General features: G+C 42.3%; 1 protein-coding gene across 1 annotated transcript in view; it reads left to right on the forward strand.

The window, feature by feature from the left end:
• Positions 1 to 13,978, forward strand: part of LOC108542616 (serine/threonine-protein kinase ULK4) — a 494,918-nt gene that overhangs the window by 176,030 nt on the left and 304,910 nt on the right. The window contains exon 11 of the mRNA XM_017892686.1: positions 10,990 to 11,095. Within this exon, the coding sequence (XP_017748175.1) occupies positions 10,990 to 11,095 (106 nt within the window). The remainder of the gene's footprint in view (positions 1 to 10,989; positions 11,096 to 13,978) is intronic.

The following is a 13,978-nucleotide window of genomic DNA, read 5'->3' on the forward strand; positions in this document are numbered from 1 at the left end:
GTCCTGGCCGGGCGCGGTGGCTCAAGCCTGTAGTCCCAGCACTTTGGGAGGCCGAAACGGGCGGATCACAAGGTCAGGAGATCGAGACCATCCTGGCTAACATAGTGAAACCCCATCTCTACTAAAAATATATACATATAAAAAATTAGCCAGGTGAGGTGGCGGGCACCTGTAGTCCCAGCCACTCAGGAGGCTGAGGCAGGAGAATGGCGTAAACCCGGGAGGTGGAGCTTGCAGTGAGCCAAGATCAGGCCACTACACTCCAGCCTGGGCGACAGAGCGAGACTCAGTCTCAAAAAAAAAAAAAAAAAAGTCCCAGTCCTGCCCTCAAGGCACTCGACATTGGGTGAGGGATGGGATTAACCAACAGTTACTGTATACTTGATGGCCACATTGATGCAGGCAGGCATAGGAAAGTGAGGAAAACAGTCTTCAACCCGAGGCAGCCTTCCCCACAGACACCAGCTTCAGGAAACAACATCTGGCCTGCATTTTTAAGAGTGACTTTAGTTTGCTAGGACTTTGTTATTACTATTTTATTGCTATTTTGCTTTTGAACAGTGGCAGGGATGTGAGGAGAAGACTAAAGGAGTCGTATGTCTGGATGTGATCTAGTTCTTCATTTGTCCTCCCTACTTTGGGCTGGTCATTAGCTCAGATATTGTGTTGTGTGGCAGATTGGCCTCTCTTTCAACGCTACAGGCAGATACATAAAAGGGGCACAGTCCGTCCCCAGGGAGCTGGTCCTGGCAGCTTCCCTTTGGCTCCGCTGCCAGGGTTCTCCTGCCTGAGCAGCATTGGCTCTGGCCCACTGCTCCTGCCTTGAGGCATAGGGCCACATTGAGAGCCAAGAGGATGGAAGCTTCCTGCTAGAAGGCTAAATAACATGAAAGGGTAGGGCTAGGAAAGCCAAGTGACACAATTAACCTGCCAGAAGGGCATTCACAGTACACTGCCATTGGTGTTGAATGAGGACTGGAATTCTAAAGACAAGCTCAGCATACTGATTGGCAAATGGTACTAGTTGATCCAAATACTCCCTTCTGTGCTAGCTGGAATGTATCACTAATCATAACTTGTATTTGCTGCTGCTAGAGGGCCTCTACAGTATCTGTCAGTCAAATTTAAAAATAATTTTAAATTGCCTTCTCTCATGTCTTTGATCAGAAAGGTGGAGGAAGCCTTCAAATGATGATGCCCCACATAAAAGAAGGGGCTTCAATCTATATCTCCAGACTCCCGGGGCGACAGCACCATACATTTTTGGCTCCTGAGGGGAGAAAAGCAGGCTTCAGTGTTCTTCCTCTGCCTCCTCAGCCCGTCAGCCTGCTCAGCCCCTAGAAGCCCTGACCACATTGGCAGAGGGGCTGTTTATCTGATGTACAACTAGCAGAGCAAATGCCCACAGGCAGTTACCCCAGCACCTTCACCCTACCCTACGCATTCCCCCTGTGGACCCCTAAATCCTGGTCTTTCTTCCTAAGAAATCCACGTACATTATTTATGAGGTAAAAGACTGAATTAATTTTAAATTGGCTTGTGCCCTTTCAGTTTAACTCAACTTCCTGTTTCTTAGCCCTAGGGGTCCGTATTTGGTTCAAAAACTCGTAAGAATGTTTCCCACATCATAATGCTGGATTGAAAGCATGGGAGTAACAACATCCCTGCATCTGCTGTCCGATGAGTTTTGTGGCTTCCCCTCCTTTCAGGGCTTTAAATCCAACCAGGGCTGTGGACAGAAACTGGACTGTGGTAGCAATGACCTTGGGCCTACTGTAAACCAATGTTCCCTGCGTTGGCCTACAGCCTTCCAGATTTAAGCTCCACAACTGGAGATAAAGTCTCTGCTACTTTAGAAAGAGGAGTCTGGGGCCGGGCGCAGTGGCTTACGCCTGTAATCCCAGCATTGTGGGAGGCCGAGGCGGGCAGATCACGAGGTCAGGAGATCGAGATCATCCTGGCTAACACAGTGAAACCCCGTCTCTACTAAAAATATATACATATAAAAAATTAGCCAGGTGTGGTGGCGTGCGCCTGTAGTCGCAGCTACTCGGGAGACTGAGGCAGGAGAATGGCGTGAACCCGGGAGGCGGAGCTTGCAGTGAGCCGAGATTGCACCACTGCACTCCAGCCTGGGCGACAGAATGAGACTCTGTCTCAAAAAAAAAAAAAAAAAAAAAGAGGAGACTGGTAGCAGTAGTGGAGGTGAGGCTGGAAGTTAAGACACCCATTAGGAGACTGTGGTCCCTGCTAAGGATGCCAATTGCCTGATATTAAGCAGGTAAATGGGAATGGAGAGCAGAGGATAGATGCAAGAGGGGCTCAAGGGAGATTCAAGGGGACTTTGTGGCTGACTAGATGAGGGAGACACTAGGGAGGCAGTAGTCCCGATGATTCTAAGGTTTGTGGCTGATGACTGGGCAAGCTGTGGGACCTCCAATAGAAAGAGGAAAAGAAAGGAAAGTGTGAAGGCAAAGGGAGATGAACTCAATTTAGATTCCATTGAGTTTGTTTGTTTTTGTTTTTGTTTGTTTGTTTTTGAGACGGAGTTTCGCTCTTGTTTCCCAGGCTACAGTGCAATGGCTCAATCTCGGCTCACTGCAACCTCTGCCTTTTGAGTTCAAGCAGTTCTCTTGCCTCAGCCTTCCAAGTAGCTGGGATTATAGGCATGCGCCACCACACCTGGCTAATTTTGTATTAGTAGAGATGGGGTTTCACCGTGTTGGTCAGTCTGGTTTAAGCTGCGTGTGACACAGCCTTGTGAAAAGTCATCAGTAATATGGAAATGTTTCCTCTTGCCCTCAAACATATTTATTTCACTTCAATACTCTGAAGACTTTTCTGAGCTTGAGTCTCAGAGCTCTAGGAATCTAGCCAGGTGTGAGAATGTTTGTGACAGAAAGTGACTGGATGCACCAGTACATCCTGGAGCAGCACTTTGGTGCCATTTTACATGGAGTACACGATAGACTGCTGTTCTCTAGAGCAACAGCAGGTTTGTTTTCTGAAATGTAGTTTAAGCATGTATTGAATAGGATGTGATATGTGTTTCTAAGAGATTGTAGATGCTGTGTGCACAACACGTGTGTGCTTTGCTCTTCATTCTCTCTGTGGTTTCTCATCCCTACGATTAGTTGTGGTCCTTTAATTAGTTGTTAATTCGTTGTTGAATTCTGGCCTGAACCAAAGGCAAAGGAGAGTGACCATGGTTCACTGTTACTTTTAGTTGTTAAAGGTATTTTCTACCTTGACTATTTAGATCCTTGCCAAACTTTTAATTCAGACATCTGAAGTCTTCCAGTGGCATTTACATTGTCAAATATCAGAGTAAAGTAGAATGCCCTGTCTACAGTGAAACTGCTTTGGAAAGGCTGGTCATTTTTTACTAGTGTTTCCTTGCTGTGCCCTTGGTATTTCAGAGCTGTCCTCTTTAAGCACTGAAGCAATTAGTTTTGAGAAGGCTGATTCTTCAGGGTCCAGTGCTCTCCTGCCTTTCATTTGCTGAAACTGTACATTTTAATGAAGTTGTTTCATCTGTGTTGCCAAACACTAGAATTTTGCTGCTTCAATTCTAATTATCTCTACTGGCAAATGTATGTTTTATTAGAGCCCTCAGGTGTTTTGTTTATTAAATGTCCATATACTGGTATTAGACACATAAATTAGGTGAGCTGGGCTTATGGATTATGGATGCAGGAGTTAAATATTTTCGTCATAATCTTAAAGTGTAGTGGGATTGCCTTTTGTGGGCTCTCAATGATGCCATCTTCTGCGAGTCGTTTCCTTTTTCCCCCATCAGTCAGTGTGAACACAAGTGTCTGAATAATGTGACTGTTGATAGTGGCCCTAGTATGTATTTTTATTTTGTGCTCATTCTTTCCTTTCCTGTAATTGCCTAATACCCACATCATGCTTCTTGTGTTATACATCTATTTATTTATTTATTTATTTATTTATTTAGAGATGGAATCTTGCTCTGTCACCCAGGCTGGAGTGCAGTGGCGCGATCTTGGCCCACTGCAGACTCTGCCTCCTGGGTTCATGACATTCTCCTGCCTCAGCTTCCCGAGTGACTGAGACTACAGGCACCTGCCACCATGCCTGGCTAATTTTTTTTTTGTATTTTTAGTAGAGACGGGGTTTCACCATGTTAGCCAGGATAGTCTCAATCTCCTGACCTTGTGATCCTCCCACCTTGGCCTCCCAAAGTGCTGGGATTACAGGCATGTGGGTTATACATCTTACAGTGTAGTGAAAAACATTGAGGGCGCTTATGAAGCCAGAAGATTCCAGTGGTGGGGGGAGGGGACAGGGAATGTTGTGGAATGAAAGGAAGGATAAGCATCACCATTACAGCCCCAGATTAGTGTTTCTCAGATTTTCACCCCCCCACCCCGCCCCCACTCTAGGCTTCTTTCAGTTTCTCCCAGGTAACATGGTGGGTCCACAGGTGGTGTTGGTTAACCTGGAGTGTGCTGACCGGCCTGGGTGACCCTGGCACGCTGCCCTCCTCTGATCACTAGGCAATGCTTCATGGTGATTAGGGGCAAGGCTTCTGCCATCCCATAGACCAAGTCTCAGCTTCACCAATGAAGAGTTTGGCAAGTTACACTTGACTTCACTAACATTCAATTCTTATTGATAAAAACAGTAGAACGATAGCCCCTTCCATGTTTTTGTAAGGGTTGAATGAGATGATGTAGGTGAAGTGAAGTACCAGACATGGCACATAGTAAGTTATCAATACATTATCAGTGCTGTCTTGCCCCAGCTCGGGCCCCTGTGGCAGCTCTGCTTGTAACTGGGCCCCTGACCCTGTCCCAGAAGCCTTGTTGCAGGTCTTCACCTGCTTTCATCTCTCCTTGCATGTGTCAGGGCACCAAAAGTATAGACTCCTTGCTTTATTAATGAGCTGTGAGGATTGAAAAAAAAAATATATCAAGATTTTACCTAATTTCCTGTATTGCTCTTTTACCCTGGAATTCAGTCTTAAATTTGGAGGAGTGGGAGAGGCTCTCCCAGAGGAGCATCTAATGATGAAATAGTCTTTAGTCAGAATCATCCCTCCCCTCCAGCTCTGACCTATGGTCTTTGAATAAAACATGCACACACCCTTGTCTCATTCCACCAATCTTCCAGTTATACCCAAGAAGAAGTTGAGCCCCACATGTTTACTCTCAAGTTTTCTCTTTTCATATATTCCTCTCCTCTGACTTTAAGAGGCAAATGTAATGTTTTTCAATGCACAGTTTACCCCCGTAAGCCAATAGATTGTGAACAAGAAAAAAACCTTATTAAAGTTGCTAAGATAAATGAAATAGCATAGTTCGATACAAGTTAATAGAAGTATGCTTAATTCACATTTACACCTTCTCAACTGCCCTTTGCATGGGTTTAGCATTCTTTCTGGGGAAATGATGCTCTAGGCCAGAGCAGTAGCTCTCTTAGTTCACCTAGAGAACCGTGTCATCATCTTGAGCAGAAGCAATTTCTGTGCTCTCAAGGTCTCCCTCCACTGCACTATGTAAGAAGGCATATATACCTATAAGAAGGAAGAGCAAGTAAAGATAATTCTGTAATATAATTTTTATAAAGCCCTTTATTCTGAGCAAAGTTCATGATCTATGGATAGTTTATAAACCAACAAAGACAATAAAGAAAACAGTGTTTTTAATAACGTCTAGAACAGAAGTGGAACAGTTTCCTCCAGACTGGTTATGGGATTATTCATCTCTTTTTTTATTCTGTGCATCAGATATTTTTTTCCTAAGTACTCCTAGTAATAATGTTAGTGGGGAAGTTTGATAGAGTGTACCTTAGTTTTATACCCCTCTGCAGATTGAGTAGTGGGGCAGGCAGAGGCCTTCATTCTGCAGTGACTCTGGGACCTCCGGGAAGGGGGCCCCAGGACCTGATTGACTGGGATCTGATTCTGTGTTCTTAGCGTCTAAGGTGAGTTAGTTTTTGTATTGAAGGAAGTACCTATATCAACAAGTGGCACTCACTCATGAGTACAGGAAAAGCTGAGGTATTGACTTCAGAATGAGCAAAGTTATTGCCAAGGGGATTGTAGGAAATGTGCATTTAGTTACAAAAATGTGTATCTCAAAGAAACAATAGTTTTATTTCTAGTAAGACCGACCTATATTTGCTGACAGATGGGTCTTTGAACAAGGAGCAGTATGTGTCATTTTACCAAATGGGACCAAAAATAAAAGATTTATTAGCTTCACTTTCTTCACAAGAACAGGTTTTCTATGTATCGTTAGTTATTTTATCACGAGTAACATGTAGTGTCATCTTGGTGCTTATTAATCACCCTTTCCTTTCAACCAACTGTAAGAATAATTAGATGAAATTGGTGGCAGACCATCGCTTCCACATTAATCTTCTTAAGCTGGTGTCAGTTAAACATTAAAACATTAACATTCACTGCAAAAGTGCTCTTAAGCTTGTGTTTCTGAAGTTCAAATTTTTTAGTCCTCAGTATTTGGAAAGCAAATACTTTGTCTTGTGTTAAACAATGGCATACATGGCAAAACCTATATGAAATCAAGTGGCTCTCATCAGTGGGAGGTACAAATCTGCTGAGAAAGCAGTTTCAGAGCCAGGTTCAGTGTGGGTATTTTTGTAAGCCTTGTCAATAGAGAGGTTGTCCAATCAAGAGGTTCCTGGATTCTCTGCTTCATGTTCTCTCTCTGATACCCAGGCCATTAGAAGCCTCACCATCTAGAAGATCATGGGGCAGAGGAAAAGACAGGATGATGAAGCTGTCACTGCCTCTTAATGCTTCTGCCCCTGTGAGTTTAATTGACCAAAGCAAGTATCATTTTCATCACTAGTGTCATTTTCCAAGCAGGCAGGGAAATGCCATTCTACCGTATACCTAGGAGAGATAAGTGGGAAATTTGTTAGTCATTCATAATGACTAACTCAAAAAAAAGTAGGGTAGTCATTAAAATGGAAAGCTGGTTTGTTGAAAAGTCTGATATCATCTATAGATAAAGCTTTGGTGAGTCTGATCAATAAGAGAGAGGACACCGTGTAAAAGGCATTATAAATAGGGTCCAGGAAAGTTTTGTGAAGGTGTAATAGAATGCTTTGTAGGATTTTATTACAACATGTTTGAAAATCTAGATGTTGTAGATGGTTTTCTAGGGAAATAGAAATAACCACATTGGTTCAAGATGTTGTAGATGCCTGAGTAGAAGTGTTTTTTCAGTTTCTTTTTAAGTTCTACTGGTATGATATCGTGAAGTATATATTTGATCTTCTCCCCTGTTTCCTAGCATATAACTCCTAAAATCCTTAGAAACTCTGTCTTCAGGTGCTGTCGTTTTGTATGCTAATGAGTTGATGGCTGGCATCCCCTACGGTGGCTTCAGGATGGTGGCTTGTCACCTGAAAGACCAAGGCAACATTAGAGGGCTGAAAACTTTCAGTCGCAATCCCCAACCTCTGGGGAGGCGAAAGGGGCTGAGGTTAGGTTGATCACTTATGGCCGGTGATACAATCAGTCTTGCCTGCCTAACAAAGCTTCCATAAAAACCCCAAAGGACCTATAACAGAACCCCAAAGTTCAGAGAACTTCCACATAGCTGAATAGATACAGGTTGCTGGAGGGTGGTGTGCCCAGGGAAGACACAGAAGCTCCACAGCTCTTCTCCCATACCTTGCACTGTGCATCTCTCCATCCATGTCTTTTGTAATATCCTTTATAGTAAAATGGTAAATGTGTTTTCCTGAATTCTGTGAGCCGCTCTAGTAAATTAATTGAACCCAAAGAGAGAATCACGGGAACCCCAACTTGATGCTGGTGGGTCAGAAGTTCCGGAGCCCCAGACTTGGGATGAGTGTCAGAATAAGGGAGGAGGGCGTAGCCTTGTGGGACTGAGCCCTCGCCCTATGGGGTCTGATACTATTTCCAGGTAGATGGTGTGGAGTTGAATCAGAGAACACTCAGCTTGTGTCAGCTGCAGAATCGATTGCTTGCTTCATGTGTGGGGAAAATCCCCACACATTTGGTCCCAGAAGTCTCCTGTGTTGATTATTACTGAGTGAGAGAAGAGAAAAAGCACTTTGAATTTATGTGTGTTTTTCCACACAACTGGTAGAAATGTATGGAGCCTAGTTGCTTGTATGAGTGAGTTCTACCAGATCTCCTAGAAACACATATTAGATGCACAATAAATATTTTTGGAATAAAATGGATGGACAAGGTTAGCATGAGATGGATACTAAAATCAGAAGAGGGTGTCACTCATCAGTCAGTATCACTTATGAACATAGATGCAACAATCCTAAAGAAACTTAGCTGACAGAGTCTAGAAGTATATTAAGAGAATGAACACGACGTGTCTACATCTTCAAATCTTTGCTCAGATGTCATTTTCTGAAGGAGCTATGCTTTGCTTGCTCTAGCATTGCAGCTTCCCCTGCAGCACTCCAAGCCACCTTATCCTGTTCCCTATTTTCTCTCATAGCATATATCACCTTCTAACATATCTTATAATTGTTTGTTATGTTATTTATTGTCTTCTCCTCGTGGTACAAGGTAAACACCATAAGGGCAGGGCTTTTCTTCTGTTTTGTTCACTGATACAAGCCAACTACCTAGAATAGTTGGTACTTAGTATTTGTTGCAAAAATAAATAATCCTGAATGCAAAATAAGGATCCTTGATTGGATTCTGGAAGAGAAAAGGCCATCAGTGGAAAACTGGTGCCACTTGAATAGTCTGTAGCTGAGTTGTTAATATCTGTAAATTTCTTAGTTTTGATAAATATAACATGTTTAGGGTAAGATGTTAACATGAGGGAAAACTGGGTGATGGATATATGAAAACTCTCCGTACTATCTTTGAAACTCTTCTATAAAGCTGAGGTTATTTAAAAGAAAAGCTTATTAAAATGAATTCAGAGATACCAAGAGGCTTCAGCATTTAAAAGTAAAATAAAATTTCTGTTAAATGCCAGGCGTGGTGGCTCATGCCTGTAATCCTAGCACTTTGGGAGGCTGAGGTGGATGGATCACGAGGTGAAGAGATCGAGACCATCCTGGCCAACACAGTCAAACCCTGTCTCTACTAAAAATACAAAAANGTCTGTAGCTGAGTTGTTAATATCTGTAAATTTCTTAGTTTTGATAAATATAACATGTTTAGGGTAAGATGTTAACATGAGGGAAAACTGGGTGATGGATATATGAAAACTCTCCGTACTATCTTTGAAACTCTTCTATAAAGCTGAGGTTATTTAAAAAGAAAAGCTTATTAAAATGAATTCAGAGATACCAAGAGGCTTCAGCATTTAAAAAGTAAAATAAAATTTCTGTTAAATGCCAGGCGTGGTGGCTCATGCCTGTAATCCTAGCACTTTGGGAGGCTGAGGTGGATGGATCACGAGGTGAAGAGATCGAGACCATCCTGGCCAACACAGTCAAACCCTGTCTCTACTAAAAATACAAAAAAAAAAAAAAAAAAAAAAAAAAACACACACAAATTAGCCAGGCATGATGGCACACACCTGTAGTCCCAGCTACTCGGGAGGCTGAGGCAGGAGACTCACTTGAACCCGGGAGGTGGAGATTCAGTGAGCCGAGATCACACCACTGCACTCCAGCCTGGCGACAGGGCATGATTTCGTCTCAAAAAATTAAAAAAAAAAAAAAATTCTGTTAAATGATGCCTTCTCAATGAGTCTTACCCTGACCACCCAATTTCAAATCATGTGCAGCCCCACTGCTGCCCTCTCAACCTTGCTTCCCTGCTCTGCCTTTTTCTTTTTTGCCAGAGTACTCTGCTGTCTTCTAATACATTATACAGTTCACTTATTTATTATGCTTTTTGCTGTCTATTTACGTGAGGATAGGGGACTTTGTTCACTAGCATACCTCAAGTGCCTACTATGGTGCCTGGCACAAAATAGCTATACGTTAAAAAACAACCCCACAGCTAACCATATGTTTCTCTGTGGGTGAGGGGTGGAGAAAATGAATATGAAGAGGTCTAGATTAAGCCTACTAATTAATATGCTTGTTGCTCTTCGGGGTTGGATTAGTTGTTAGCAGAATAGTCATGGTGAATGGGCACAGGACTTAGAGTGGGGCAAGCTAGACTCCTAGGAGTCCTCACTCTCAGTAGGTACTTATAGGAACCTGAGAGTGAGGAGTACTACCTTACATTTTGCACCCTGTGTGTCTCTCTTGCCTCATCCTAGTTCCAGACTGCAAAGACTGCCTCTTTAGTTTTGAATTATATGACATTTAATAATTTCAATTATAATCTGTATGAATTGCTTGATTTTAAAAAATATTCACAGCAATGAAAAAGGGAACAAAAGCAAAGCAAGTTGTTTGTAAGACCCTTTAAAAATTACAAAGAAATGATTCTGCCTTTAAAATGAGAAATTAAGACTAAAGAATAATTCATTTTCCATTCTCTTTAGGACCTAAGTTACTCCCTCCTGTATGATGCTAAGTGTTGAGGAAAGCAAAATTCACAATTCACTCTTTTAGGTCCAAATGTAGCTTATTGCACTGAAGCAGTAATATAATAAATCAGATCAAATGTACTAAAGTGGGAAAATATCAGTACCAGCATAATGTTGAAACTGCAGAAATATTTGTTTGAAGTAGTTCTCTTTTGTGATCTCAAACTCATCTTCAAGCATGGTCTTCTGAGTTCTACATACTTGAATTCCTTTGTCACCCACCTAAAGCATGGAGGACCATGTGTTGTCTCTCAGCTCATGGGCAGGGGAGTCCGTACTGCAGCACTGGTGTCTGAGTGATTTGCCTTCCCTCCCAGCTCACTTAGCTCACTGATGGGATTTGTCTTAACACAGAAGGATGTGCTTCATTAAAGTGCAAAAAGGTAATTGTTTAACCTTGTGCAAAGAATGAAGAAATGGAGATCGTTTGTTCATTTGTCTTTATGATGATGTAATTGTATTTCTGTATGGTTATGTTGGGAATTATGATCTATTGCAGGAACATCAAGAGAGCATTCTGGGTAATACCATGCAAAGTGTGATTGCGTTACTCAACAATCTAGTTGCCTGCAAAGATTCGAATATGAAACTACTTTATGAACAAGGTAAATGCTTCATAGAATTACTCTCTGATCAAGTTTTGCCTGTTTGTACGTTTCTTCATCTTATATAGCGTGGAGTCTAGAAGTACCATCTAAAGTTGATGACTCAAAATAGATAAGAATTTTTAAGTAATATCACTAGCAAAATTTGGAAGTGTGCGATGGTTTCTCTTAAGATAATTCATTCTCTTAATGGCATAAAATCAATAGGCACTGCTTAAAGATGACAAACCAAGAAATAGAAGTGTACTCATAGTGTTTAGACTGATCGCTGTCTGTCTTCATCTGTTTTCTGTTGCTATAATAGGATACCTGAGACTGAGTAATTTAAAACAAAAAGAAATATATTTTGTACAGTTCTGGATGCTGAGAAGTCCAAGATTGACGGGTTGCATGTGGTGAGGGCCATCTTGCTATTGGAGACTCTTTGCAGAGTCCAAAGACAGTGTAGGGCATCACATGGTGAAGGAGCTGAGCTTGCTAGCTCAGGTTTCTTTTCCTCCTCTTATGAAGTGACTAATACCCCATCCTAATGATCTCATCTAATCTTAACTACTTCTCAGAGTTCTCACCTCTCAAATACCATAGTTGGATTTCCTATCCTCTTAATGCCATTATAATGGGGATTAAGGGTCAGCATGAGTTTTGGAGGGTACAAACATTTGAACTGTAAGACTGCCAATCAAAAACAGATATGACCAAAAGCACCTTGGAAAATGAGACTAGGTGTGTTGACAGTGGTTTACTTTATATCTTATGCACGTCTGTACTGTTACAATTCTAAAAATCATGTACAGTCATGCATTGCATAACTACAGCAGTGTGTTCTGCGATATATATCATTAGGCAGTTTTATCACTGTGTGAACACCATAGCGTGTACTTACACACATCTAGATGGCATAGCCTACTATACACGTAGGCTGTATGGTACGTATGGCCTGTTGCCCCTAGGCTACAAACATGTAGTGAATACTGTAGTCACTCGTAACATAGAGGTGTAAGTATTTGTGTATTTAAACATAGAAGTATTGTGTACCACACAGAAGAGATGTGGTAAACATATGATATAAAAGATAAAATGTGATACACCTGTATAGGGCACTTACTATGGATGAAGCTTGCAGGACTGAAAGTTGCCCTGAGGGAGTCAGTGAGTGGGTGGTGAGTGAATGTGAAGGCATAGGATGTTGCTGTACACTACTGTAGACTTTATAAACCGTGTACACTTAGGCTACACTCGATTTATAAAAAAAAAAAAAGAAAGAAACTTTTCTGGGTGCAGTGGCTCATGCTTGTAATCCCAGAACTCTGGGAGGCCAAGGCTGGTGGATCACCTGAGGTCAGGAGTTTGAGGCCAGCCTGGCCAACTTGGTGAAACCCCATCTCTACTAAACATACAAAAATTAGCCAGGTGTGGTGACGGGCGACTGTAGTCCCAGCTACTTGGGAGGCTGAGGCAAGAGAATCACGTGAAGTGGGGAGTTGGAGGTTGCAGTGAGCCGAGATTGCACCAGTACACTCCAGCCTGGGAGACAAGAGTGAGACTCCATCTCAAAAAAAAAAAAAGAGAGAAAGAAACATCCCTGTCTGACAGCTCTGAAGAGAGCAGTGGTTCTCCCAGCATGGCATTTGAACTCTGAGAATAGACAGACTGCCTCCTCAAGTGGGTCCCTGACGCCCTTGTAGCCTAACTGGGAGACACCTCCCAGTAGGGGCTGACAGACACCTCTTACAAGTGGCTGCCCCTCTGGGATGAAGCTTCCAGAGGAAGGATCAGGCAGAAATATTTGCTGTTCTGCAACATTTGCTGTTCTGCAGCCTCTGCTGTTGATACTCAGGCAAACAGGGTCTGGAGTGGACCTCCAGCAAACTCCAGCAAACCTGCAGCTGAGGGACCTGACTGTAAGAAGGAAAACTAACAAACAGAAAGGAATAGCATCAACATCAACAAAAAGGACATCTACACCAAAACCCCATCTGTAGGTCACCAAAATCAAAGAACAAAGGTAGATAAAACCAAAAAGATGGGGAGAAACCAGAGCAGAAAAGCTGAAAATTCTAAAAACCAGAGTGCCTCTTCTCCTCCAAAGAATCACAGCTCCTCTCCAGCAACAGAACAAAGCTGGATGGAGAATGACTTTGATGAGTTCACTGAAGTAAGCTTCAAAAACTCAGTAATAATAAACTTCTCTGAGCTAAAGGAGCGTGTTCTAACCCATCACAAGGAAGCTAAAAACCTTGAAAAAAGGTTAGACGAATGGCTAACTAGAATAAACAGTGTAGAGAAGACCTTAAATGACCTGATGGAGCTGAAAACCATGGCACGAGAACTTTGTGATGCATGCACGAGCTTCAATAACCAATTCAATCAAGTGGAAGAAAGGGGATCAGTGATAGAAGGTCAAATTAATGAAATAGAGTGAGAAGACAAGTTTAGAGAAAAAAGAGTAAAAAGAAATGAACAAAGCCTCTAAGAAATATGGGACTATGGGAAAAGACCAAATCTACGTTTGATTGGTGTACCTAAAAGTGATGGGGAGAATGGAACCAAGTTGGAAAACACCCTTCAGGATATTATCCAGGAGAACTTCCCCAACCTAGTAAGGCAGGCCAAGATTCAAATTCAGGAAATACAGAGAACACCACAAAGATACTCCTCCAGAAGAACAACCCCAAGACACATAATTGTCAGATTCACCAAGGTTGAAATGAAGGAAAAGTTGTTAAGGGCAGCCAGAGAGAAAGGTTGGGTTACCCACAAAGGGAAGCCCATAAAACTAACAGCAAATCTTTTGGCAGAAACCCTACAAGCCAGAAGAGAGTGGGGGCCAGTATTCAACCTTCTTAAAGAAAAGAATTTTCAACCCAGAATTTCATATCCAGC

The sequence above is a fragment of the Rhinopithecus bieti genome, unplaced genomic scaffold, assembly GCF_001698545.2.
Source record: "Rhinopithecus bieti isolate Rb0 unplaced genomic scaffold, ASM169854v2 scaffold_22670, whole genome shotgun sequence".
Lineage (NCBI taxonomy): Eukaryota > Metazoa > Chordata > Mammalia > Primates > Cercopithecidae > Rhinopithecus > Rhinopithecus bieti.